Here is a 24,682-nt window from a genome sequence, read left to right as displayed (position 1 = left end):
ATCACAAGTGATGGCTTAACCTGCTATGCCACAATGCCAGTCCCCCCTACCCATCCTACTGAATCATTTTAAGAAGATATCAAGCTGTTCCATGGTCACACTTGTAATAAACTAACATTGCCCTACACAACACAAACAGAAGATAGAATGAGACCTGGAGGCACAAATTTTTGCAAATTCTTTTTTTTATGTTTATTTATTTTTATTTATTTGGAAAGAAATAGAGAGAGGGGTTCCATCTGCTGGTTTACTGCTCAAATGCCCACAACATTAACAGCCAGGGATGTACCAGTCTGAAACCAGGAGCAGGAACTTCATCCAGGCCTCCCACGTGGGTGGGACCCAAATACTTGAGCCATCATGTGCTGTCTACCAAGGTGTGCATTAGCAGGAAGCTAGATATGAAGCAGAGGTGCAACTCAATCCCAGGCACTCTGGTATGAGATAAGGGGTCCCAAGTGGCAGCTTAATCAGTTGCACCATGATGCCCAAACCCTGGGAAGCAAATTCTCAAAGAAAATGGAAGAGTCCTAAAATAAAGAAATGGCAGAAAGGTGAGAAAGAGAAGTACTTAAGGATATTTAGGTGATAAATCACCAAACATGGTCATGAATGGAATGAAAAACAAGAAAGTACTAAGAAGAAAGACAGTGATATAATTAACATGGATAGGGCATTTAAGAAAGAGGCAGATTGGGAGGCAGGCATTTGGTGCAACAGTTAGGTCACTGCTTGGGATGCCCACATGCCAGATTCAAGTCCCAGCTCCTCTATGTCTGATTCAATGTCCTTTTTTGAATTTAATTTAATTTATTTGAGAGGTAGCATTACAAACAGAGAGGGAGAGACAGAGAGAAAGGTCTTCCATTCACTGGTTCACTTCCCAAAAGGCCACATCAGCCAGAGCTAAGCCGATCTGAAGACCTGGAGGAAGCTCTCCCATGCAGGTGCAGGGGCCCAAGCACTTGGACCATCCTCCACCCCTTTCCAGGCCATATCAAAGAGCTGGATCAGAAGAGGAGTAGCTGGGACATGAACTGGCACCCATATAGGATGCTGGCGCCACAGGCGGATGCTCAGCCTATTCTGCCACAGCGCCAGCCCCCAGAATGTTCTTTTTTTTTTTTTGACAGGCAGAGTGGATAGTGAGAGAGAGAGAGAGACAGAGAGAAAGGTCTTCCTTTTTGCCGTTGGTTCACCCTCCAATGGCCGCTGCGGCCGGCGCATCTCGCTGATCTGAAGCCAGGAGCCAGGTGCTTCTCCTGGTTTCCCATGCGGGTGCAGGGCCCAAGCACTTGGGCCATCCTCCACTGCCTTCCCGGACCATAGCAGAGAGCTGGCCTGGAAGAGGGGCAACCGGGATAGAATCCAGTGCCCCAACCGGGACTAGAACCCGGTGTGCCGGCGCCGCAAGGTGGAGGATTAGCCTGTTAAGCCACGGCACCGGCCCAGAATGTTCTTCTAATATGGATATTGGGAGACAGTAGGTAATGACTACTTGGGTCCTACCTCCCATGTGGAAGACCTGGATTGTATTTCAGGGTCCTGGCTTTGGCCTGGCTCAACCCCAGCTGTTGTAGTCATTTGGGGAGTAAATTTGTGAATGGGAGACCTCTATCTGTGTATCCTTCAAAAAAATAAATGAAAAAAGAAACTATATTAATTAACTTTAAAAAGAAAAGGGCAAACTTGGATAAGCAAGTGATTGGGTTATTTTGGCACATGTTAAACTTGATATTTACAGTATATTTAAAGATATATTTGGCCAGGTTTGGACATGAAATGCAAGAAAAACAAGAATATCATTTCTTTAATGGGTAGAAGATACATCAGTGAAGAAGACTGAGGAATGGCCAAGAAGGAAAATCAGGAGGGTATGGTATCACAGAAGACAGGAAAGGTTCCAAGGAGGGGTAGCAGGGATATGAAAGATCGCAAAGAGAGTAATAAGATGTTGGACAAAAAATATCAGACTAGCAACTAGGAGGTCACTGGTGAACCTGGAGTTTTTCCATGCAGTGACAGAGAAAGCAGTCAAAGAGCATGGGAGCTCTTTTCACTTCTACTCACAATTTCTTAGGCCACTTGAAAGGGCTGTTGTGGGGCCACGGCAGAACTCTACACTAGAGACAGGATACCAAAGGCTGGCTCTGCCAATTGTTCTGTGTGGCCTTGGGAAAGTTTCTATGCATTCTAAGCTTTAGGGTCCTTAGCTATAAAATCAGTCTGTAACCACTTACTTCGTAGGGTTATATGAGACTAAATGTGATAAAAAGCCTAGAATGTCTATTCACTCATTCATAATAAGACATGGTGACCATAAAAGAGAAGAAATCTAACCAAGCTTAAATCAGTTTAGTTGTTTTCCTTGTTGCACTAAACATCAGTGATCCTTTAGTTAACAGATATTTTCATACACTTATACATCAATTCTACTATAATACTTGTCTTGAAAACAATTTGAGAAAAACCTGAATTTTGAGTTTGCTCAGATACAATTTCATACACTGTTACAAAAGGCTCGATTTAAGAAATTCCTTTAGTTCAAACAGGCACCAGAGGCTGGGTGGAGGATCAGCAGAAGCAGTTTATTAAAGATGACAGGCCCAGTGGAATCACTTTCCAAGACTGGGCATCTGAACCAGGTTCCTTACAATATTTATAGGTTCATCAGCATCGTGCATTAACAGTTACAACACTGGTAGGCTTAGTGCAGCCTGCAGGACTCAGGGTCACCCACGAGGAACTTGAGACCAAGCTTACAGGGAACTTAAGCGGGTGGTGGTTGCAGAGAACCGAGATTAGGACACCTATCCAGGCATGTCTACACCTATGGGGAACAGAGATTTGGATGACTGCCCAGACATGCCATACCTATGGGGAACTGGAACAGGGGATACAGTAAACAGACAGTAGGATATTTTCCCTCCTCATGGGTCTTATCTGTCTCGTCTCTGGTCACAGCCTAACTTCCTCTTCAACACAAGAAACACTAGGACAATGCAGAAAACAGCATTCAATTGAACCACGTAAGAATACACAAAGCACACACACACACACACATACAAACATACATGCACACATCTACCAGATACCTCAGTTTACTGTATATGTTATGAGCCACACCCAACCCCATATCCAGTGTTACAAATTTCCATCTGATTTCATAAAACTACTGTTAGGAGAAAATTTCCTATGATTATTTTTATGTTTTTGCATGGTATAAACTTTCTGAGCAAAGCACTGGTAAACTTGGCTAAATAGTGATTAAATGCAAATATGCTTGGAAGGTAAAGATAATATACTGCTTCAGAAAGATTTAGACTTACCTCCCCTGGAAGCCAGGTCCTTTCAATTCAGGGACCTAATACTACCTTCCATTCCTTTCCCCTCCCCAGAGATTTACCTTCCAAAGTAACAGATCTTCCAGCAGCACATAAAAGCTTCCCAATTTTGTTGCTCCTCTCCTGTAGTACAATCCCCCACTACTTGGGTGGCGTAACATCAAGCCCTTACTACACTGCCTCTTAGGGTTTGGGGGTTGACAATTGGCCTGAAGATACTCTATGAGTAATAAATGATCTGTTCTCTGTCTACTTAATATCTTCTTTCCATTGATTCCCAATGATTTACAAGCTGCGATCTTTCTGACACCCACTTCCACAAGCAAACTAACTTCAGGTCTTTTTCAAGGTAAAATGCCATATGTATAATAGGCATTTTCTTTTCTTTTTTAAGATTTATTTATTTATTTGAAAGTTAGAGTTACAGGGGCCGGTGCTGTGGCACAGCGCGTTAAAGCCCTGGCCTGAAGCATTGGCATCCCATATGGGCACGGGTTCTAGTCCCAGCTGTTCCTCTTCTGATCCAGCTCTCTGCTATGGCCTGAGATAGCAGTAGCAGATGGACTAAGTACTTGGGCCCCTGCACCACATGGAAGACCCAGAAGAAGCTCGTGGCTCATGGCTTTGGATCAGTGCAGCTCCAGCCATTGCAGCCAACTAGGGAGTGAATCAGCAGATGGAAGGCCTCTCTCTCTGTAACTCTTTGAAATAAATAAAATAAATCTTAAAAAAAAAAAAAAGACTGCACCATTTAAAAAAATAAAGAGTTGCAGAGAGAGAGAGAGAGAGATTTTCCATCTGCTGAGTCACTCCCCAGATGGTTATAACAAAGCCAGAAGCCAGGAGCTTCATCCAGATCTCTCCTGTAGGTGGCAAGGGCCCAAATACTAGTGCCATCTTCTACTGCTTTTCCCAGGCAATTAGCAGGGAGCTGGACTGGAAGTGGAGCAGCTGGGACACAAACTGGTGCCCATATGGGATGCTATTGTCACAGGCAGTGGCTTTACTTGCTACACGACAACAGTCCCTATAGGCATTTTTTTAACCAGTCAACATACATAAAATTAGGCTATCATTTTTATTAGTTTCCTGTCTTTTTTACATATATCATAACAAAGCTTTTGTATAGCATTAATTTTTTTTGTTGCATGAGATTTTTTTAAGGAATGCATATATTATATAATAACAGAATAGACTATACTTTTCTAAACCTTCTTTATGGTGTAGATTGGAATAAGGACAATAAGTGGACACTTAAATGGTTAAAAAGAGAATTGTGAATTTTTTTAATGGATTCATTCATAATAATCTCATCTCCAATAACCTGGGGAAACTGGGAGATGACAGGATTTTCATTTCCCCATGATTATTTTTATAAAAAAATAAGTACAGCAGATTTTTGAAGTATATATTTCTCCAATTATATCAGAATATAATCATTTCATGGCTACAACATTTTATAAAAATCCACAAAATGTATCTCACCATTGGAAATTAAACTGTCATCTCGATCACTCATATCTTCTGGATTTTCAGGCTTTTGAAGAAAAGAATCAGATGATTCTTTACATTTTTGAAAATTAAAGTCCAGTTTTTTTTGTGATAGGCTACTCTTCACTATCTTTTTCCTAAGATTTTCCTCTTCGTAGTTTTTTATATTTCTGTTGGATGAATATACAATCCTGAAATAGAAAATATAATATATTAATTAAAATAACATTGGTGATACTTAAAAAAAAAAGGCTATTTCCCAGTGTGCTTTTGATGCTATTTGTCTGAATATATCATGTAATTTCAAAATAAATATCATATAATTTAATGACATAAATATTCATATACCTATATATTTATGTATAGATGTGTTTTAAATATTTTAAACATGGATCACTTGAAGAAAGGTCAACCTAAAACAGTAGAAAATTTGAAAATAGTCTAAAAAACTTTTTAGTGTTAAAAAGTAATATACAATGCCAAAAAATTATATAACCTAAATGAAATGGCAAGTCCAAGAAAAACAAAAACTACCAAAACCCAATTCAAGAAGGAACAGAATATCTGAGTAGACCCATAACAAGTAAATAAATTCAGTTAGTAAACCAAAACTTCCCACAAAGAGAAAACCAGGACCGGGTGGCTTCACTGATGAACTCAATCAGATATTTAAAGAACTAACATTAATCTTTCACAAGCTTTTCCAGAAACAGAAAAGGAGGGAACACTTCCCAACTCATTCTATTAGGCCAGACATCAAAAGAAACACATAGATCAATGTTCCTCATTAACATAAGTGAAAAAAATGCTCAGCAATAGCAAACTCAATACAGCAATATATAAAAAGGTTTAAACATCACAATCAACTCAAATTTATCTCAGGAATTCAACAGTGGTTAGACAAAAGAAAGTGTTATATACCATATCAACAGAATAAAGCACAAAAATCAAATTGTCATTTCAACTGACACAGAAAAATCATGCAGCAAATCTAATACCTTGTCATAATAAAACACTCAATAAACTAGAAGTAGAAGGGAAATACAGTAATGTCCTCAATCTGATTAAGGACATCCATGAAAAACCCACAGCTGGGGCTGGTGCTATGGCAAGCGGGTACAGCCACCGCCTGCGATGCCAGCATCCTATATGGTCACCAGTTTCAATCCTAGCTGCTCCACTTCTCATCCAGCTCCCAGCTAACATGCCTGGGAAAGCAGTGGAAGATGGTCCAAAGCTTGCGCCCCTGCACCCACATGGGAGCTCCTGTCTCCTGGCTGCAGACCAGCCCAAATCCAGCCATTGCAGTCATTTGGGGAGTAAACCAGCAGATGCCAAGATCTGTCTGTCTCTCCTTCTCTCTCTCTCTCTCTGTAACTCTGCCTTCCAAATAAATAAATAAGTGTTTAAAAAGAAGAAAAGGAAGAAAAGAAAAGCCCACAGCTAAAATCATACTTAATGGTAAAAGACTGAAGGCTGGGGTGGGTATTGTGGCACAGCAGGTTATGCTGCTGCTTGGGATGCCTGCCTCTCATTTCAAAGTCCTGGGTTCAAGGCACACCTCTGCTGTAGAAGAGTTCTCTCTCTGTATCTCTCTCACCTTTCAAATAAGTTTTTTAAAAACGCTTTAAAATAATAATAATAAAAGACTGGGACAGGCATTGTGGAGCAGCAGGTTAAGCTGCCACTTCGGATGCCCACATCCCATACCTGAGTTCAGGTTCTGGCTACTCTATGCTTTCAATCCAGCTTCCTGCTAATGCTCTTGGGAGACAGCTGATAATGGCCCAAGTATTGGGTTCCTAATATTCACAGGGAAACCTAGATGGAGTTCCTGGCTCCTGGCTCCTGGCTCCTGGCTCCTGGCTTGGGCCTGGTCTAGGACCAGCTGTTGTGGGTATATTGGTAGTGAACCAGCAAATGGAAGACTCTGTATGTGTGTGTGTGTGTGTGTGTCACTCCACCTTTCAAATAAAATAATATTTAAAAAAAAAAAAAAAGACAAAGCTATCCTCCCAAGATCAGCAAGGATGTCTGCTCCTACCACTTCTATTCAATATTTTATCAGAAGTTCTAGCCAGGGCCATCAGGCAAGTAAAACAAATAAAAGACATCCAGGTTGGAAAGCAACAAGTTATCTATTTTTACAAATGACAAACTTATATGTTAAAAAAAATCCTTAGAAGCCTAACAAAAAACTGGTAAATTTATCAACATTGTAGGATACAAGATCAATATGCGGGGCCAGCACTGTGGTGTAGTGAGTAAAGCTGCAGCCTGCAGTGCTGGCATCTCACATGGGCGCTGGTCTGGGTGCCAGCTGCTCCACTTCTGATCCAGCTCTCTGCTAATGGTCTGGGAAAGCAGGGGAAAATGGCCCAAGTCCTTGGGCCCCTGCACCCACGTGGGAGACCCAGAAGAAGCTCCTCGCTCTGGCTTCAGATCAGTGCAGCTCCAGCTGTTGCGGCCAATTGGGGAGTGAACTAGCAGATGGAAGACATCTCTCTGTCTCTGCCTCTCCTCTCTCTGTGTAACTCTTTCAAATAAATAAATAAATAAATAATCTTTAAAAAAATCAATATGCAAACATGAATTGTATTTCTATATTCTGGCAACAAACAATGCAAAATGAAATTAGAAAATAATTCAATTTACAATATCATCAAAAAATAAAATACTGAGGCCAGAGTTGTGGCACAACAGATTAAGTCATTGCTCATGACACTAGCATTCCTTATTGTAGAGCTACTTCAAATCTCAGCTACTCCACTTCAAATCCAACTCCCTGCTAATGTGCCTGGAAGACAGCAGAAGATAGCCCAAGTACCTCCCTTCTACCCACGTGAGAGACTAGGATGGCATTGTAGGCTACTAACTTCAGTCTGGCCCAGACCTGGCTGTTGTAGCCATTTGGAAAGCGAACCAGTGGATGGATAATCTATCTCTCTCTCTCTTTCTCTCTGTGCCTTTCAAATAAATAAACAAATCTTTAAAAAATAAAACACTTGGGAATATATTTAACAAAGAAGTTTAAGACTTGTACATTGAAATCTGTAACACAATGTTGAAAGTAATTAAATAAAAAGAAATACATTCCAAGTTCATGCACTGGAAGATGTAATATTGTTAAGATGAGAAGCACTCTCTGAATTAATCTACAGATCTGATGCAATCTCGACCTAAATTCCTGCTTTTTTTGCAATAATTGACAAGCCAATTGCCCATTTTTTTATCACTACAACTAAATACCTAAGACAAGCGATTTATGAAGGGAGGTTTATTTTGGCTCACAATTTTGGAGGTTCAGAGTTCAAGCAGGGGCAGCCCCAATGACCTGGTATCTGATGACAATGCTGGGTGGTGGAATGCATGCAGCAGAAGCATCACATGCTAAGTCAGGAAGCAGAGCGAGAACAGCTGGGCCCAAACATGTATATAAGCAGCCCTCTTGAGGGAACTGCCCTCCCAACCCAAGGGCCTCACAGACACTACAACTGGATCAAATCTCCACTCTTTATCTATCAGCAATTAATTTTAACCCATTCATCACTAACATAAGACTTTGGAGACCAAGTCTTCAACACGTGGGCTTTAGGGAACTCCAAATTAATATCCAAACTATAGCACCAACCCTCAAATCCACATAGAAAAGCAAAGGACCCAGAATAGCCACAGCAACCTTAACAAAGAACAAAGTCAGAGGATTCACATTTCACTTTTCTAAGCATCTTACAAAGCCACAGTAACACAGACTCCTTTGCACTGACATAGGATAAATATACAGAACAATGGACTAGAAATGGGTCTAGAACTTAACATCTAAGGGCAAGTGACTTTTGACAAGGATGTCCAGACAATACAACAGGAAAAAAAGAGTCACTTCAGAAAACAAATGATGCTGAGAAAATTGAATATACAAATGCAAAAGAATGCAGTTTGGCTCAAACCTCACATTATATATGAAAATGAACTCAAAACTGACCAAAAACATAAATTTAAGAGGGAAAGGTATAAACTTTTATAAATAAGCATAAATGGATTTGATGATAGCTTCTTAGATCTGATGCCAAAAACACAAGTAACAAAAGACAGCAAAATGTAAATAATAGAAAAATGATTTTGTGCTTTTAAGAACACCATCAAGAAAACTGATAATTCACAGAATGTTAGAAAACTTCTGTTAAATCACATGTCTGATATCAGTCTAATATGCCAGAATATATAAAAACTCTTATAACCCCATAATATAGACAACCCAATTAAAAATATGACTAGGTGTTGTCCAAAGATAGAGAAATAGCAAATAAGTACATGAAAACATGTTCAACATCATCATCTATCAGAGAAATACAAATTAAACCCACAACGATGAGAGACCAATTATACTAACTAGGATATATATAAGGAAGACTGAAGATAATAACAAACATTGCCAAGGATGTAGAGAAACTAAAACCCTCATACATCACTAGAGAAGTGAAAAATGGTATAGCTCCTTTGGAAGAGTCCAGTAGTTCCTCAAAAGGTTGAGCAAGGGCTGACACTGTGGCGTAGCCGGTAAAGCTGCCGCCTGCAGTGTCAGCATCCTATAGGGCACCGGTTTGGGTCCTGGCTGCTCCACTTCTAATCCAGCTCTCTGCTGTGGCCTGGGAAAGCAGTGGAAGATGGCCCAAGTCCTTGGCCCCTGCACCTGTGTGGGTGACCCAGAAGAAGCTCCTGGTTCCTGGGTTCGGACTGGCGCAGATTTGGCCGTTGTGGCCATTTGGGGAGTGAACCAGCGATGGAAGACCTCTCTCTCTCTCTCTGCCACTGCCTCTCTGTAACTCTGCCTTTCAAATAAAATAAATAAATCTTAAAAAAAAAAAAAAAAAAAAAAAAAGGTTGAGCATAGAGTTACCATGTGGCCCAGCAATTCCCATCCTAAATATATACCCAAGGAAAATGAAAACATAAGAACAAAATCTTGTATATGAATGCTCCTAGCAGCATTTTTCTTATCACAGCCAAAAAACACCATAAAAGGCCATCATTCATCAATGAACAGATAAACAAATATGGTATAGTCATACAATGGATTAACATTTGACAATAAAAATAAGTGAAGTACATTAAATTAGCGTCTTCCATTATTTAGCTAATAATACGTCTCTGAGTTCAGCAAACACTTGAGTCGCCCAAATCACTAAAAAGTTCAACTGAGAGGCTGGCATTGTAGCATAGCAGGTAAGGCTGCCACTTGTGATGCTGGCACCCCATATGGGCACCAGTTCATAGTTCAGCTGCTCCATTTCCAATCCAGGTCCCTGGTAATGGCCTGAGAAAAGCAGCAGAAGATGGCCCAAGTACTTGGGCTCCTGCCACCCATGTGGGAGACCTGGATGAAGCTCCTGGCTCCTGGCTTTGGCCTGGCTCAGTCCAACTGTTGCAGCCGTCTGGAGAATGAACCAGTAGATGGAAGATCTCTCTCTGTCTCTCCCTCTGTGACTCTTTCAAATAAATACATATTTTTTTAAAAAAGTTCAACTGATGTCCTATTTTCAAAAATTTTGACAGAACACAAGATGCTGCGGTCTGAATGTTCATGAAGCTAAAATATGTATGTTAAAAGTTAATCCTTAATGTAGCAGTATGAAGAAGCAAGATATTTTGGCATTTGGAAGGTTCTACTTTTAGGAATGGGAGACACAGAAGATGCTCTCTGAGAAACTAACCCTCACGAGACACCACATTTAGGGGTGCCTTGACCTTGGACCTCTCAGCCTCCAGAGCTGCAAGCAGTGAATTTCTGCTGTTTATTAGTAATTCGGTCTAAGGTATTTTGTTTTAGTAGTCTGAATAAACTAAGACATAAGTCCTGAGAATAAAAAGTTATGATCTTATATTTTTTATAAACATAGTTTACTTAAAGTGTCAGATACCAATAATACAGAAGGCAGTTTGGGGACAATTTGGAGCCCAGAGAATATATGGCAAAATGTCTAAAGACATTTTGGTCTTTATAATGAAACAGTACTACAGAGCATACCATTCATTCCTCCTCCCTCAGAATCAGTCTCTCTCTTTTTTTAAAGATTTATTTATTTACTTGACAGGCAGAGTTACAGAGAAGGGGAGAGACAGAAGAGAGGTCTTCCATTGGCTGGTTCACTCCCCGAAAGGGCCGCAACCGCCAGAACCGGGCCGAATGAAGCCAGGAGCCAGGAGTTTCTTCTGAGTCTTCCACGTGGGTACAGGGGCCTAAGCACTTAGGCCATTTTCCACTGCTTCCTAAGGCCATTAGCAGGGAACTAGATCGCATATGGAGCAGCCAGGACTTGAATCTGCACCCATATGGAATGTTGGCACCACAAGCAGAGGCCACAGTGCTGGCCCCCCAAATCAGTCTTAAGTTCCTACTTAGCCTCTACCAATACTAACCCTCTAATAGTAGTTCTTAGCCTCTACTAATACGAGTTAGTAAGATAATTTGGATTTTAAATTAATTTCCTTAGCTTTTAAAATAGATATTAAAAACAGTATATTTAAAGAGAAACAATTACATCTTAGACTTAAATCTGAGGGAAAGAAGATTTTACTTACTGTAAAAATGTCCTAAATTCTGACGCTTCAACATTCTCCAGAGCAACAGACTCATGATCTGTTAAATGACTCGATATCGGTCCAACAGTATAAAAATAGAAGTCAGGAACCCTTGCTAAAAGGACTGCTTTGTGTGCTTTGAACAAAGTACAACCTACAGAGAAAGTAACATCTGCATGGATTTCTTCCCTTAGAAGCCTGTAAGAAATAAAAAGAAATCATAGTTTAATTAGTGATGTTAAGAAATGTGATATATTTGTTTTTATAAAAGAGTTTAAAATAACATATAGGCTAAAAAAGGTAAAATAAAGATAAAATACTAGCATAAAAATGAGTTTGTTCTCAGTACATTCCTAAGAATATTAGTGTTGGCTTACAATCTTAATTTTCTAAAATTCATAATGAAAACAAAATAAGACCACTTTTGCTAAATGCCTTTTCTTATTCATTTCTTCTAATAACAAAATTGATTTTCTGCTATTTGTTGACTTTTCTTCAAAATGTAACCTCTTTATAGATTTATTTTTCAACATGGAACACAAAATTAACATGGCTATATTAACAACTGAAAATAATCCTTTTTAAAATCTTACCAAAATTGAAGCAAAAAAAAAAAAAACAATAATGCAACAAATTGGACATAACAATAGACAATTCAGATCAGAAACTGGTACACTTTGTTCTGACTAATGTTAATTACCAAGTCTGAAGTGTAGGCTTGGCAGTCAAGAATGTGACATTTAGCCTTCTTCCACCCCTCTCCCCTGCCAATGGAATTAATCATTCTCTAATCTATTATTTAAATGATGGACTCAGAGGTTAAATCTATTCAAATGTTTTACTAATGCACAGGCATAGTTACTGATACATATATGTAAAGTGTTTGAGAACAGAAATCAACATCATAATACAAACTGTCATAATCTCTTGTCACTTTGTGGTAACTACATATTTTCACTGTCTAAATACTACATAGCATTTCATATCACTATAGCAATATCATCAGCAAGGGATGTATTCTCAGAGGCCTCTTGTATTGCAGGACATAATTGGTAATCACAGCAGGACACCACAGGAGGTACACCTCATCGATAAAAATATCCATTACAGTGAAAGTTTGGAAAGTTGCCAATGACACTAACACTCCCCCAACAGCAAGTTAATGGCTCTTTCCTCTAATCCCATCACACTGGGTACATTCCTCTATTACAGTGCCTGTCACTGCATTATTATTATTTCTATGTGCCTTGCTCCCTACTAGAGGATGAACTCCCCAAGGACAAAAACTATCTATCTTTAGTATACAGCCAAGTGTTCCACACCAGCTTATTAATGATCCTACTATACCTATGCCAGTGTTGTGGCATAGCAGGTAAAGCTGCTGCTTGCAGTGCCACCATCCCAGATGGGCACTGCTTTGTGTCCTGGCTGCTCCACTTCTGATCCAGCTCTCTGTTATAGCCTGGGAAAGCAGTAGAAGATGGCCCAGGTCCTTGGGCCCCTGCATCTACGTGGGAGACCTGGAGGAAGCTCCTGGCTCCTGGCTTTGGATTGACACAGCTCCTGCTGTTGTAACCATTTGGGGAATGAACCAGTGAATGGAAGACCCCCACCCCCTACCTCCGCTGCCTCTCCATAACTCTGTCTTTCAAATAAATAAGCAGATCTTTAAAAAAAAAAAAAAAATTGGCAGGAGTTGAGGCCAGTGTTGTAGCATAAAGGGTTAAGCTGCTGCCTGAGATGCTGACATCCCATATGGGCAATGGTTCAAGTTTCAGCTGCCCCACTTCCAATCCAGCTTCCTGCTGGTGCACCTGGGAGGGCAGTGGATGATGGCTCAAGTGCTTGGGTCCATGCCACCAATGTGGGAGACCTGGGTGGAATTCCTGGCTCCTGGCCCACTCTTAACTATTGCAGCCATTTGGCAGGGGGGGCAGTGAACCAGTGGACAGAAGATCACTCTCGGTCTCTCCCTCGCTTTCTGTAGCTCTGCCTTTCAAATAAATAAAATAAATCTAAAAAAAAAAAAAAAATTGGCAGGAGTTGGTGATTGGATATACAAGGTGAAAGAAAAAAACCTAGGATCTCTCACAGATTCAGCCCAAATAATTGGGTTCTAGTGATGCCACTGCTTAATTGTTATCTGCTAGTCCAGTTTCCCTACTCAACTCTACACATATTTCCAATGGTCTCCCATACATAGCTTCCTGAATTCATTATACCTCTCTCCTTCAAATTTTCTAAGATTTTGGGCCATCTTCCATTCTTCTCTTTTCCTCTTACTTTACAGGTAATCAGTTACCAAGACCATCAATTGTTTCATTTCCATTGACATTATATGTCACTTGACTATTACCAAATCTCCTAGCTGATCTCCTTGCTTCCAATTTCTCTTTTCCTGAAATTCAAGATCCAAATATGTTAATCCCCTATTTTAAAGACACCAATGGTTCTCCACTGCCTCCTGAACATATTCTAAACACCTCTCTGCAGAAAGGCCTCTGTGATCTAGTCTTAGTCTATCCATTCTCCCTTATATGCTAACACTTTGTGTGCATGCCACTCATAATCTTCTTCCAAATAAAGCTACTAAATACATTTATTATTGATATACAGCCCTGGTTTGTACCAATGTCCCTATACTCTAATCACATATGAATGGACAATGGACTGGACCAAGGTATCACTCTCACTTTTGTTTGGCCATTATCTTTCTTGATAGAATTTAAGTGTAAACATCAAAGCATTATCTTACTAATTTTTGATTCTTCAGGATTTAGTATAGGGCTAGGTGCCACTGGCTAATATGGTAGTTAGGCAAAAGAACTCAAATAGAGATGTTCTGTAAGAAACAGGGATCAACTGAGGATACTCTAAGAGCATTCCAAGCAAATCCACAATAAAGAAAAATAGAAGGATAAGAAGATAAGCAGATATAAACGCACAAATGGAAGATCCATTTGCATAGTTACTGCAGAGAAGGTAGAGTGCTTGGGTCATATTCTGGTTCATATTTTGGTCATGTGACCTTGGCCAAATCACTTTGATGTCTCTGGAGAAAGATCACTATGGCTCTTATTTTGACGTAATTACTTTATTTTTTTTTTTTAAGATTTATTTTATTTATTTGAAAGACAGAGTTACAGAGAGAGGGGTCTTCCATCTGCTGATTTACTCCCCAGATAGCTGCAAGGCCGGCCAGAGCTGCGCTGATAGGAAGCCAGGAGCCAAGAGCTTCTTCCAGGTCTCCTACGTGGGTGCAGGGGCCCAACGACTTGGGCCATCTTCCACTGCTTTCCCAGGCCATAGCAGAGAGCTGGATGGGAAGAGGAGCAGCCAGGACATGAACTGGCGCCCATTTGGGATGCTGGCGCTTCAGGCCAGGGCTTTAACCCGCTGCGCCATAGTGCCGACCCCTTCTTTATTTCTAATACTCGTCTAATGCTTCTCTATTCTCATCTGTTAAATGGGAATGATTAAAAACAGACTTACCTAATAAGATTCACGAGAAAAGTAAATAAAACATTACAGAAAGCCCGGTGTCTAGCAAATAGGATGGCAACATTAGCTATTTGTTTTTTATAATTATCCTGAATAATGGTACATTTCTCTTTGAGGTCTTATTGTACAATTTTCATATCCTAAGCTTCTTTCCAGCTTTATATCAGATCTGGAAAGAATTTCCTGTTTTTTCTCACTTATCCACATATCTCATCACCTCAGGTAACCTAGAGGCGTCTCTCCTCCTTGTTATTGGAAGAATCTAATACAACTTGCTTTCCCAAAATAAATCAATCTCTTTCAAATCTGTGTTTTCACCTTGCTTGGATGTCTCCTACTTCTCTTTCCCCAAACTTTACCTAATCAGTCCTTAATCAATTCCCAAGAGCTCACTCAAATGTTACTACATAAAGGCTTCCCCAAGTCACCCCACTACCACTCTCACTTTTGTTTGGTCATTATCTTTCCTGATAGAATTTAAGTGCAAACATCAAGGCATTATCTTAATAATTTTTGATTCTTCAGGATTTAGTATAGGGATAGGTACATAGTTCGTGCCAGATACTACAATAACATTTGCAGAATAAATCAATAATATGGTTGTGCTTGGAGATTAAAATAGTACAGCATTCAAGGTGGTTGAGTAAGCACATTAAGTTTTGTGGTTTTTTGTTTGTTTTTGTTTTTGTTTTAAATAACTGGGGCAGGAGCCTGGCACAGCAGGTTGAGCTGCCACCTGCAGTGCCAGCATCCCATATGGGAGCTGGTTCAAGCCCAGGCTGCTCCACTTCCCATCCAACTCCCTGCCAATGCACCTGGGAAAGCATCAGAAAATGGCCCAACTCCTTGGGCCCCTGCACCCACACTGGAGACCCAAAAGAAGCTCCTTGCTCCTGAGTTTGGATCAGCCCAGCTCTGGCCATTGCAGCCATCTGGGGAGTGAACCAGTAGATGAAAGATGACTCACTCTGTCCGTTCCTCTCTTTCTGTAATTCTGCCTTCCAAACAAGTAAATCTTTTTAAAAAAAAACCCTGTATCTTTCTTTGCTTATAATAGAACTTCGGGGTTTAGCATCCTATCTTCAGTTACTACTAGGAAGAGGATAATTTTTTCATCTTGACTGCTGTGCCAAATACCCTTAACTTAGTAACACTTGAAGGCTTGCAAAATAGAATAAAGGCACTGAGCAGAGGGAGAATCTCAGCTTCCGAGATTCATCCTAAAAACAGAACAACTTCAGGCTTATTTTTTTCATTTTATATCAGTACCCCAGTGGAGAGAAAACAACATCCTGTGTAGACAGACTCAGAGAGCAATCTTTATATTTAAATAAAATTCAGTTTGTAGCTACAGGATCTTTAAGCGTGGGTGAGTTTCTGACTCTTAAAATGTTGTATGCTACACACCTGCTATCACTGGCAATTACGTTTATGCTTGTTCAGCGATTCTCAAAGTGTGACCCTGGCTAACAGCATTCAGCATCACTTGGGACCTTGGCAGAGGTGCAAAATCTCAGGCCCCATCCCAGAGTAACTGAATCAGAACTATGGGTGGGCACCCAGGAAACCTAAGTCTTTGCAAGCTTCCTGGTCAGGGCCATGTACACCAAAGTGCAAGAATCAGTTTTGTTGGAAATGAAAATTAGCTAGGTAGTGTTTCTAGGCTTCAGTTTCTTTGTAAACTAAAATGGCTTTCTCTGGATTCTGAACAGCCTGCTACTGACATTACAAAAGGGAAGCTTTAGGACAGCCTTCCATTTGAATGGATCCTCTGGGAACTGGAGCTGCTGGGAATTAGGGTGTTCTAGGTGAAAAGAGAGAGCCTACTATTTAAGCATTTCTACAAATTATTTAAAGAGAAATAAGAAAAAGGCCCTCGAGGCTTCCGTAACTTATTCGAGTGTTCCTCAGTCCAAATAAATACTGGTTTCCCTATTTTTTCTTAAAATTGTTGAAGCTCGTTAAAACTGTCTAAGTTTCAAGATCTAGATCCACGCTGACTTCAGCGATTTGTCGTTCAAACCGCTAAAGCCTGCCCGTGTCGTCACCGTCTTTTAGCATACATCAGTGCTGCACACAACTAGGATCTTAACTTTTGTTTTCCTTTTGAATCCGGTACCAGTGTCTGAGCTGCTGCGGATTGGCTATTAGGGGAGAGCAAAGTTAGCCGAGAGGCTGACGAACGTCCCGCCCTGGTCGGAGGCCGAGAGAACCGGGCGGGGAGGGATGGGAGGCCAGCCCTGGAAGCCCCAGCTGCGGGGGCCCAAGTGGGCGCAGTCCGAGTTCCCGCCTCCTCCTACCTGAGCAGATCTTGGCTGAGCTGCTCCGACACCATCGCCTTCAGCCGGCGCCTCTCACTGGGCCCCTTCCTCGGCAGCCCCTGAACGCAAACGCCGGGGGACCCCAAAGGCACCCCCGGGGCCTCACCGCCCTCCCCACACCGGGCCATGCCTCGCAGGCCGGCCACTCCGCCTCACTTGCCCCGCCCAAGAGCGAGAAGGGGGCGTTGCCGACCAAACGCTCCACTCCTACCCGAAGCCGCCCCCTAAGGGAAAAGGTTGACGCCTCTCTGTTTTGTGGACGGTCCCTTAGAGCAGCCGGACACCCCGGCGCGGGAATCTCGGAAGCGCGGACGACGCGGGCACGTGACCGGGCAGGGTGTGCGCAGGCGCAGCGGCTCTGTTTTCACCCGCCGGGCCACTCCGCCCCTCGCCGGGGATCACAGTCCCGCGGGGCAAGCCCAATCGCTGGCCCCTTACCCTGGCGGTCTTTTTTTTTTTTTTTTTTTTTGGCCTTTCAGTTGAAGTTCACCAATCATTTAAATAAGCGTTTTATTGACCCTCCAAGTTCAAATCAAAACGGGCGCCGTTTCAAGCTGTGGCCTTGTGGGGGGAGGGGAGGGGAGGGGACTTTTTTTCCCCACAAATGACCGGGTCAGGAGACCTTTCCAGCAGCGAGCTACACTTCCTCACCTGTCACTCAACCTTGAGGGATAAACGCTTTAGGCAAGAGAAATTGAGGGTGAGGGGAGGTATGCGATTAACTTGTTGAATTCTGTCAGAGAGCAATCCTGAGTCTCATACAAAGGTGTACTTCAATATTATCAATATCATGTAGGATCTCTGTCTTTAATGTGCTGTACACTGTTATTTAATGCTATAACTAGTACTCCAACGGTATTTTTTTCACTTTGTGTTGCTATATGGGGGAAAACTGTTGAAAACTTTACCTAATATATACTAAACTGATCTTCTGTATATAAAGAGAATTGAAAATGAATCTTGATGTGAATGGAAGGGGAGAGGGAGCGGGAAAGGGGAGGGTTGCGGGTGGGAGGGAAGTTATGGGAGGGGGGAAGCCATTGTAACCCATAAGCTGTACTTTAGAAATTTATATTCATTAAATAAAAGTTTAATAAATGAAAAAAAAATCGTTTGGAAGACTCCGTCCTCACACAAGGAGTGGTTCATTGGCCCACCCTTGGATTTCAGAAAGGTCAGATTATATTACAGAGCTTTGCATACAAAGCCCCCAAAATCCGTGACCAGGAAGGGAGAAGGAAGTAAGACAGAAGGGACACAACACAGCCTTTGACAAGGCAGAGGAGTGAGTGGATGAACTATAGAATTTTTACGATTTTGCCCCGAAGGCAGTAAAGCAGATGTGAAAATCATTTAAAAATCTTTTGGTTCTATGTGATTACTTCCTCCAAAAGAAGGATGCTCTGAAGTTCCGCTTCGTTACAAGCTCTGCACAGGTAAAGAATGATCGTTGCTTGGAAACTATATGGACTTGGTTGTGGGAGAGTACCGGAGTCCTCTATTTCTCCAAAGAATGCTCTCTATCAAATTCAGAAGACTAAATTCTGAAAAATGTGACGGGATAATTCTTAATTATTCCTGTGGAAAGAGAGGGGTCAAAGATGTTATAATATATTAGGGGGAACAAACTGATCCTAAAAGCAAAAAAAAATCTGGCAAAACATTCAAGAAAAACATTTGCTGAGACCCTTCTGAGGAGTGTCACGTGCACAGCTATTAATCTTGCCAACCAGGTCAATTTGACTTGGATAGTGTTCATCATAGTGTCTGTTGTCTTAGTCACCGGGAGCAACATTGCTTGACCTTTTTTCTAACTATTCCTAGAAGTTTCCCTCTTAAAATTAATCAATGGCTTTCTTTTCAGTATATTGTCTCTCAATGTGCTTTATAACCAACTAGTCATGCTCTAAAAGTAGTAATTTCCATTTTTACAAGAAATTCACCTTCTCTATACCTAAATCCACCTTTGTGGGCCAAACTAATATTGTCCTGTTGTGCCTGAGCGAGTGCTGACGGAGAAGCACCACACACTGATAAATTTCAGAGTCCTTTATTGCCAGCAGCCAAGAGTGGCTCATGCCCTGAAGAACTCTCAACCCCAAAGCCCAAAGCAACAGGTTTAAAAAGCAAAAACTGCAAAATTGGGAGGGGAATACATGGTTGCTAAGATCAAGGGGGAATACATATTACTAGGGTCAAGCTGACCTAAAATCTATGCGAAACTAATATCAATTATAATCTTGACAATACCAGTTACAATCTTTTTTTAAAAATATTTTAATTATTTATTTAAGAGGTAGAGACAGAGAGAAAGGTCTTCCTTCTGTTGGTTCACTCCCCAGGTGGCCACATCGGCCAGAGCTGTGCCGATCTGAAGCCAGGAGCCAGGTGCCTCCTCCCAGTCTCCCATGTGGGTGCAGGGGCCCAAAGACTTGGGCCATCCTTTACTGCTTTCCCAGGCCACAGCAGAGACCTGGATCGGAAGAGGAGCAGCCAGGACTAGAACCGGTGCCCATATGGTATGCCGGTGCCACAGGCGGAGGATTAACCTGCGCCATGGAGCTAGCCCCAACCAGTTACAATCTTAACAATATCAATTATAATCTTGATGTTAATCCAAATATTGGTTTTAATCATATGTTGGACACAGACAAATTACATTTTTATCATTAACCCAGATGCAGCCTATTTACTTTCAAGCTTGAGCGATCATGCTGGGGGGTTTCTATGCTCTGCCAAGTGTGATGTAGTGGACTGCTATTGCATGACTGTTTTAGATCATAGTTTCAGACCAGAATCTCAGGGTGAGGGGGGTGCCTTCCCAGAATGGAGTCTCAGGTTGTGCTCCAAAATGAAGTCCCTACTGTCGAGGAGTTAGTTCAGTTCATTGTGTGATGACTAAAAAAAAAAAAAAAAAAGTTTACTGTTGTGGAATATTTAAACTCTGGCTATAATCTGACCACTTCGAAATACTTCTTAAGACTCCTTAAGTCATCAAGCATGTGTCTCCCAGACCTAAGTCACTCATATTCTGCCCCTCATAAATGTTACATTAACCCTATTTTAAAGATTTATTGACTTTTACTTATTTGAAAGGCAAAGCATGGCCAGCGCCACGGCTCAATAGGCGAATCCTCCACCTGCGGCGCCGGCACACGGGGTTCTAGTCCCGGTTGGGGCGCCGGATTCTGTCCCGGTTGCCCCTCTTCCAGTCGAGCTCTCTGCTGTGGCCCGGGAGTGCAGTGGAGGATGGCCCAAGTGCTTGGGCCCTGCACCTGCATGGGAGACCAGGAGAAGCTTCGGATCAGTGCGGTGCGCTGGCCGCAGCGGCCATTGGAAGGTGAACCAACGGTAAAGGAAGACCTTTCTCTCTGTCACTCTCTCTCACTGTGTAACTCTGCCTGTCAAAAAAAAAAAAAAAAAAAAAAAAAAGGCAAAGCAAAGGAGAGAGAGATGGGGAGGGAGAGATCTTCTACCCGCTGATTCATTCCCCAAATGCCCGCACTGCAGGTGGTGGCTTTATGCGCTACACCACAACACTGGCCCCACCATCTAGTTTTAAAATGGAGGCAAGCTATACCTTTTTGACTGGGTGAATTTAGCCAGCTTATACATGAGCATAGTTTAGAAGGTTTGTGGAAATATATATGATTCTGTGATTCCCTCTTCTGGGTATGTACACCCAAAGCAAATAAAAGCAGCACCTTACAGAGTTACTACCCCTGCCGTCTCCATCATCGCATTATTCACAATAGCCAAGATTTGATAACAAACCTAGGGTATCCCTGGACAGCTGAATGGGTATTATTCAGCTGTAAAAAAAAAAAAAAAAAAGATCCTGCCATTTGTGACAACATGGATACATCCAGAGGACATTATGTTAAGTGACATAAACCAGGCACAGAAAAACAAATACTGAGGCCAATGTTGTGCTTGGAACACAGGCTCCCACATGAGCACTGCTTTGAGTCCCAGCTGCTCTGCTTCTGATTCAGCTCCCTGCTAATGTGCCTGGAAAAGCAACAGAAGGTGGCTCAAGTGCCTGGGCCCCTGCCACCCATGTGGGATGGGGTGGCCCAATCCTGGCTGTTGTGACCATTTGGGGAGTGAACTAGCAGATGGAAGATCTCTCTCTATATATAACTGCCTTTCAAATAAATAATATTTTTCTAAAAAGCCTTTTTAAAAAGACAAACATTGCATACTGCAATTTATCTGTAGAATCATTTTTTTAAAGATTTATTTACTTTATTTGAAAGGTAGAGTTACAGAGAGAGGGAGAGAGAAAGAGAGATCTTCCATCCACTGGTTCACTCCTCAGATGGCCACAGTACCGAGGCTGGGCCAGACTGAAGCTGTTCTGTAGGAAATCAGATATGAGCTTATGTGTGTATGACAGGCCTAAAGAGAAGACATCTATGTCCAGCATATGCATCTACATCTCAAAGTCATCCCGATAATGTTTCATGGGCAGCCCGGCATTCACATCCTGCCTTGCCCCCTTCTACCTGGTAACCTGCCAGGTGGAGGTCCCCGCCCCTTCTGCCTGACAAATCTTCCACAATCTCCCAGGTGCAGCCCAGTATCTGCATTTCAAACACCCTGCTCCTGGATCCCCATTCTCTTGGGGGTCCTGATCACCCTTCCTCCGAACCCAGGATGGCACCAGCTAGCCTTCCTCCTGTCTGATACCTTCAAGGGAAAACTCAGATAGGAGCTTCTTAATATTTACAGCCATAAAATCCTTTGTTCAGGAGGAAATGTGTGAAGACAGAGACCCATCTCCTTAAAAACCCCCGGCCTCAACCGGACTGCGTGCTCAGCCCTCTGCCTCTCTGCTGAGCCGCCCGCCTGGTCTGGCCAGGTATAATCTCTCCACTCAACCATGTAACCCCCCCACCAGTCCGAGCTACTGGGCACTCTCTCCCAGGTCCTGTCTGGAGAGGTGCCCATCCATTCTTACAGATGTCCCTTCCCTAATAAACTTTGCTACTTTTACTTTCCACTACTCTGTCTCACACCTGAATTCTTTCTTGCACAAAGACAAGAACCCTGCATTTTCTCCAGTAACAAAGCCAAGAGCCAAGAGCTGCTTCTAGGTCTCCCACGTGGGTGCAGGGGCCCATTTGTGCCATCCTCCACTGCTTTCCTAGGTGCATTACCAGGGAACTGGATTGGAAGCTGGAGTGGAACAGCTGGGACTCAAACCGGCGTCCATATGGGATGCCAGCATTGCAGGCAGTGGCTTAACCTGCTATGCCACAGGGCTGGCCCTCTAAATGTAGAATATTTTTTTTAAAAAAGATAAGATTGGTAGAGAGGTGGCACTGTGGCACAACAGGTTAAAGCCCTTGTCTGCAGCACCAGGACCCCATATAAGGGCGGTTCAATTTCTGGCTACTCCACATCCAATACAGCTCCCTGCTATTGTACCTGGGAAGCAGTAGAAGATGGCCCAAGTTCTTGGGCCCCTGCTCCCACATGAGAGACCTGGAAGAAGCTCCTGGCTCTTGGCTTCAGATCTGCCCAGCTCTGGCCTTTACAGCCATTTGGGGAGTGAACCAATGGATGGTCGACCTCTGTATCTACCTCTCTCTGTAACTCTTTCAAATATAAATAAAATAAACACCTAAAAAAATAGGTAGAGAGTAGAATGGTGGGGGTGGAATGGGGAGTTGTAAGCCAAAGGGCACAACTTGCAATCATGTAGGATGAATAAGTCTAGAGATATGATGCACAGAATGGGGACCATAAATATTTCACTATATATGTCAAAACATCATGTACGCCTTAAATATCCGTAGTTAAAAACAAAAAAGGCCGGTGCCGTGGCTCAACAGGCTAATCCTCCGCCTTGCGGCGCCGGCACACCAGGTTCTAGTCCCGGTCGGGGCACCGATCCTGTCCCGGTTGCCCCTCTTCCAGGCCAGCTCTCTGCTGTGGCCAGGGAGTGCAGTGGAGGATGGCCCAAGTCCTTGGGCCCTGCACCCCATGGGAGACCAGGAGAAGCACCTGGCTCCTGCCATCAGATCAGCGCGGTGCGCCGGCCGCAGCGCGCCTACCGCGGCGGCCATTGGAGGGTGAACCAACGGCAAAAGGAAGACCTTTCTCTCTGTCTCTCTCTCACTGTCCACTCTGCCTGTCAAAAATAAAAAAAAATAAAAATAAAAACAAAACAAAACAAAACAAAAACAAAAACAAAAAAACAAAAAACCAGGCAATCTAGCACCAGACTCTTTCTCTTCAAAATCTTGCCAGATTTCTACCAATGCCTCTTTATTAGCTGTTAAGGTTGAGGACAGGTGACAGAATGATTTCTTGTCCATGTAATTTAATTCTTTAAAACTACCAGATTCAGCTCATAGGTGGCTGATAATATGATGTGGTTAAAGAATACCCTCTTGGGGCCAATGCTGTGGTGCAGTGGGTTAAAGCCCTGGCCTGAAGCTCTGGCATCCCATGTGGATGCCAGTTCTAGTCTTGGCTGCTCCACTTCTGATCCAGCTCTCTGCTATGGCCTGGGAAAGCAGTGGAGGATGGCCCAAGTCCTTGGGTCCCTGTACCCATGTGGGAAACCCAGAGGAAGCTCCTGACTCCTGGCTTCGGATTGACATGGCTGGGGAGTGAACCAGGGGATAGAAGTCCTCTCTCTCTGTCTCTACCTCTTTCTGTCTTTCAAATAAATAAAATAAATCTTAAAAAAAAAAAAGAATGAATATCCTCTTCACAAGCAAAATCTCCCAAATCTTGTCATTGATGCTTCACATTCCACTAGCAGAGATTAACTTACAGCATTATTTCTATTTCAATTAATTCAGCTCTAGAGTTATTTGCCCCTTAATGTAACTGAAATCATTAGATTTTTTTTTCTGAATGAAAGCTCAGAAGGTAAGCAAGGATAAACCCATAACTTTAAAAAAAGAGATTTATTTATTTTATTTGAAAGGCAGAGTTACAGAGAGGCAGAGAGAGAGAGAGAGGTCTTTCATTCACCGATTCACTCCCCAGATGGCTGCAGCAGCCAGAGCTGCACCTATCTGAATCTAGGAGCCAGGGACTTCTGGGTCTCTCATGCAGGTGCAGGGACCCAAACACTTGGCCATCTTCTACTGCTTTCCCAGGTCATAGCAGAGAGCAGTATTGGAAGTGGAGCAGACAGGACTAGAACCTGCACTCATATGGGACGCCAGCACTTCAGATGGCAGCTTTACCTGCTGCGCCACAGCACTGGCCCCTAAATCCATAACTTTTTAAGAGTTATTCTTACCCTCGATTTTCATATATAAGAAAGAAATTTAGGTAAAATTGCCCTGGAGGCAAAACCTTCTTCTAAAGGTGCCAATTTCATTAAAATTAAGTCATATTTTGATGCACTAATTATTTCTATAAAAAATGTTTTAATATGAAAAATCTCATATATACAAAGGAGTGAAGTGGTACAATGAA

At 42.3% G+C, this 24,682-nt stretch overlaps 1 protein-coding gene across 2 annotated transcripts in view; it reads right to left on the bottom strand.

The window, feature by feature from the left end:
• The window catches only part of BTBD8 (BTB domain containing 8), a 100,442-nt gene extending 83,060 nt beyond the window's left edge, over nt 1-17,382 (bottom strand). For both annotated transcript variants that reach the window (XM_062191729.1, XM_062191730.1), the window contains exons 1-3: nt 17,216-17,382; nt 11,415-11,612; nt 4,830-5,026 (exon numbers count right to left, since the gene is read on the bottom strand). In XM_062191729.1, coding sequence (XP_062047713.1) covers nt 4,830-5,026; nt 11,415-11,612; nt 17,216-17,364 — 544 coding nt within the window. In that variant the 5' untranslated portion in view covers nt 17,365-17,382. The remainder of the gene's footprint in view (nt 1-4,829; nt 5,027-11,414; nt 11,613-17,215) is intronic.
• Nucleotides 17,383-24,682: the final 7,300 nt, after the last annotated feature.

Source organism: Lepus europaeus, chromosome 5 (assembly GCF_033115175.1).
Source record: "Lepus europaeus isolate LE1 chromosome 5, mLepTim1.pri, whole genome shotgun sequence".
NCBI classification, from domain to species: Eukaryota; Metazoa; Chordata; class Mammalia; order Lagomorpha; family Leporidae; genus Lepus; species Lepus europaeus.
This window is presented reverse-complemented; position numbering and strand designations above follow the sequence as displayed.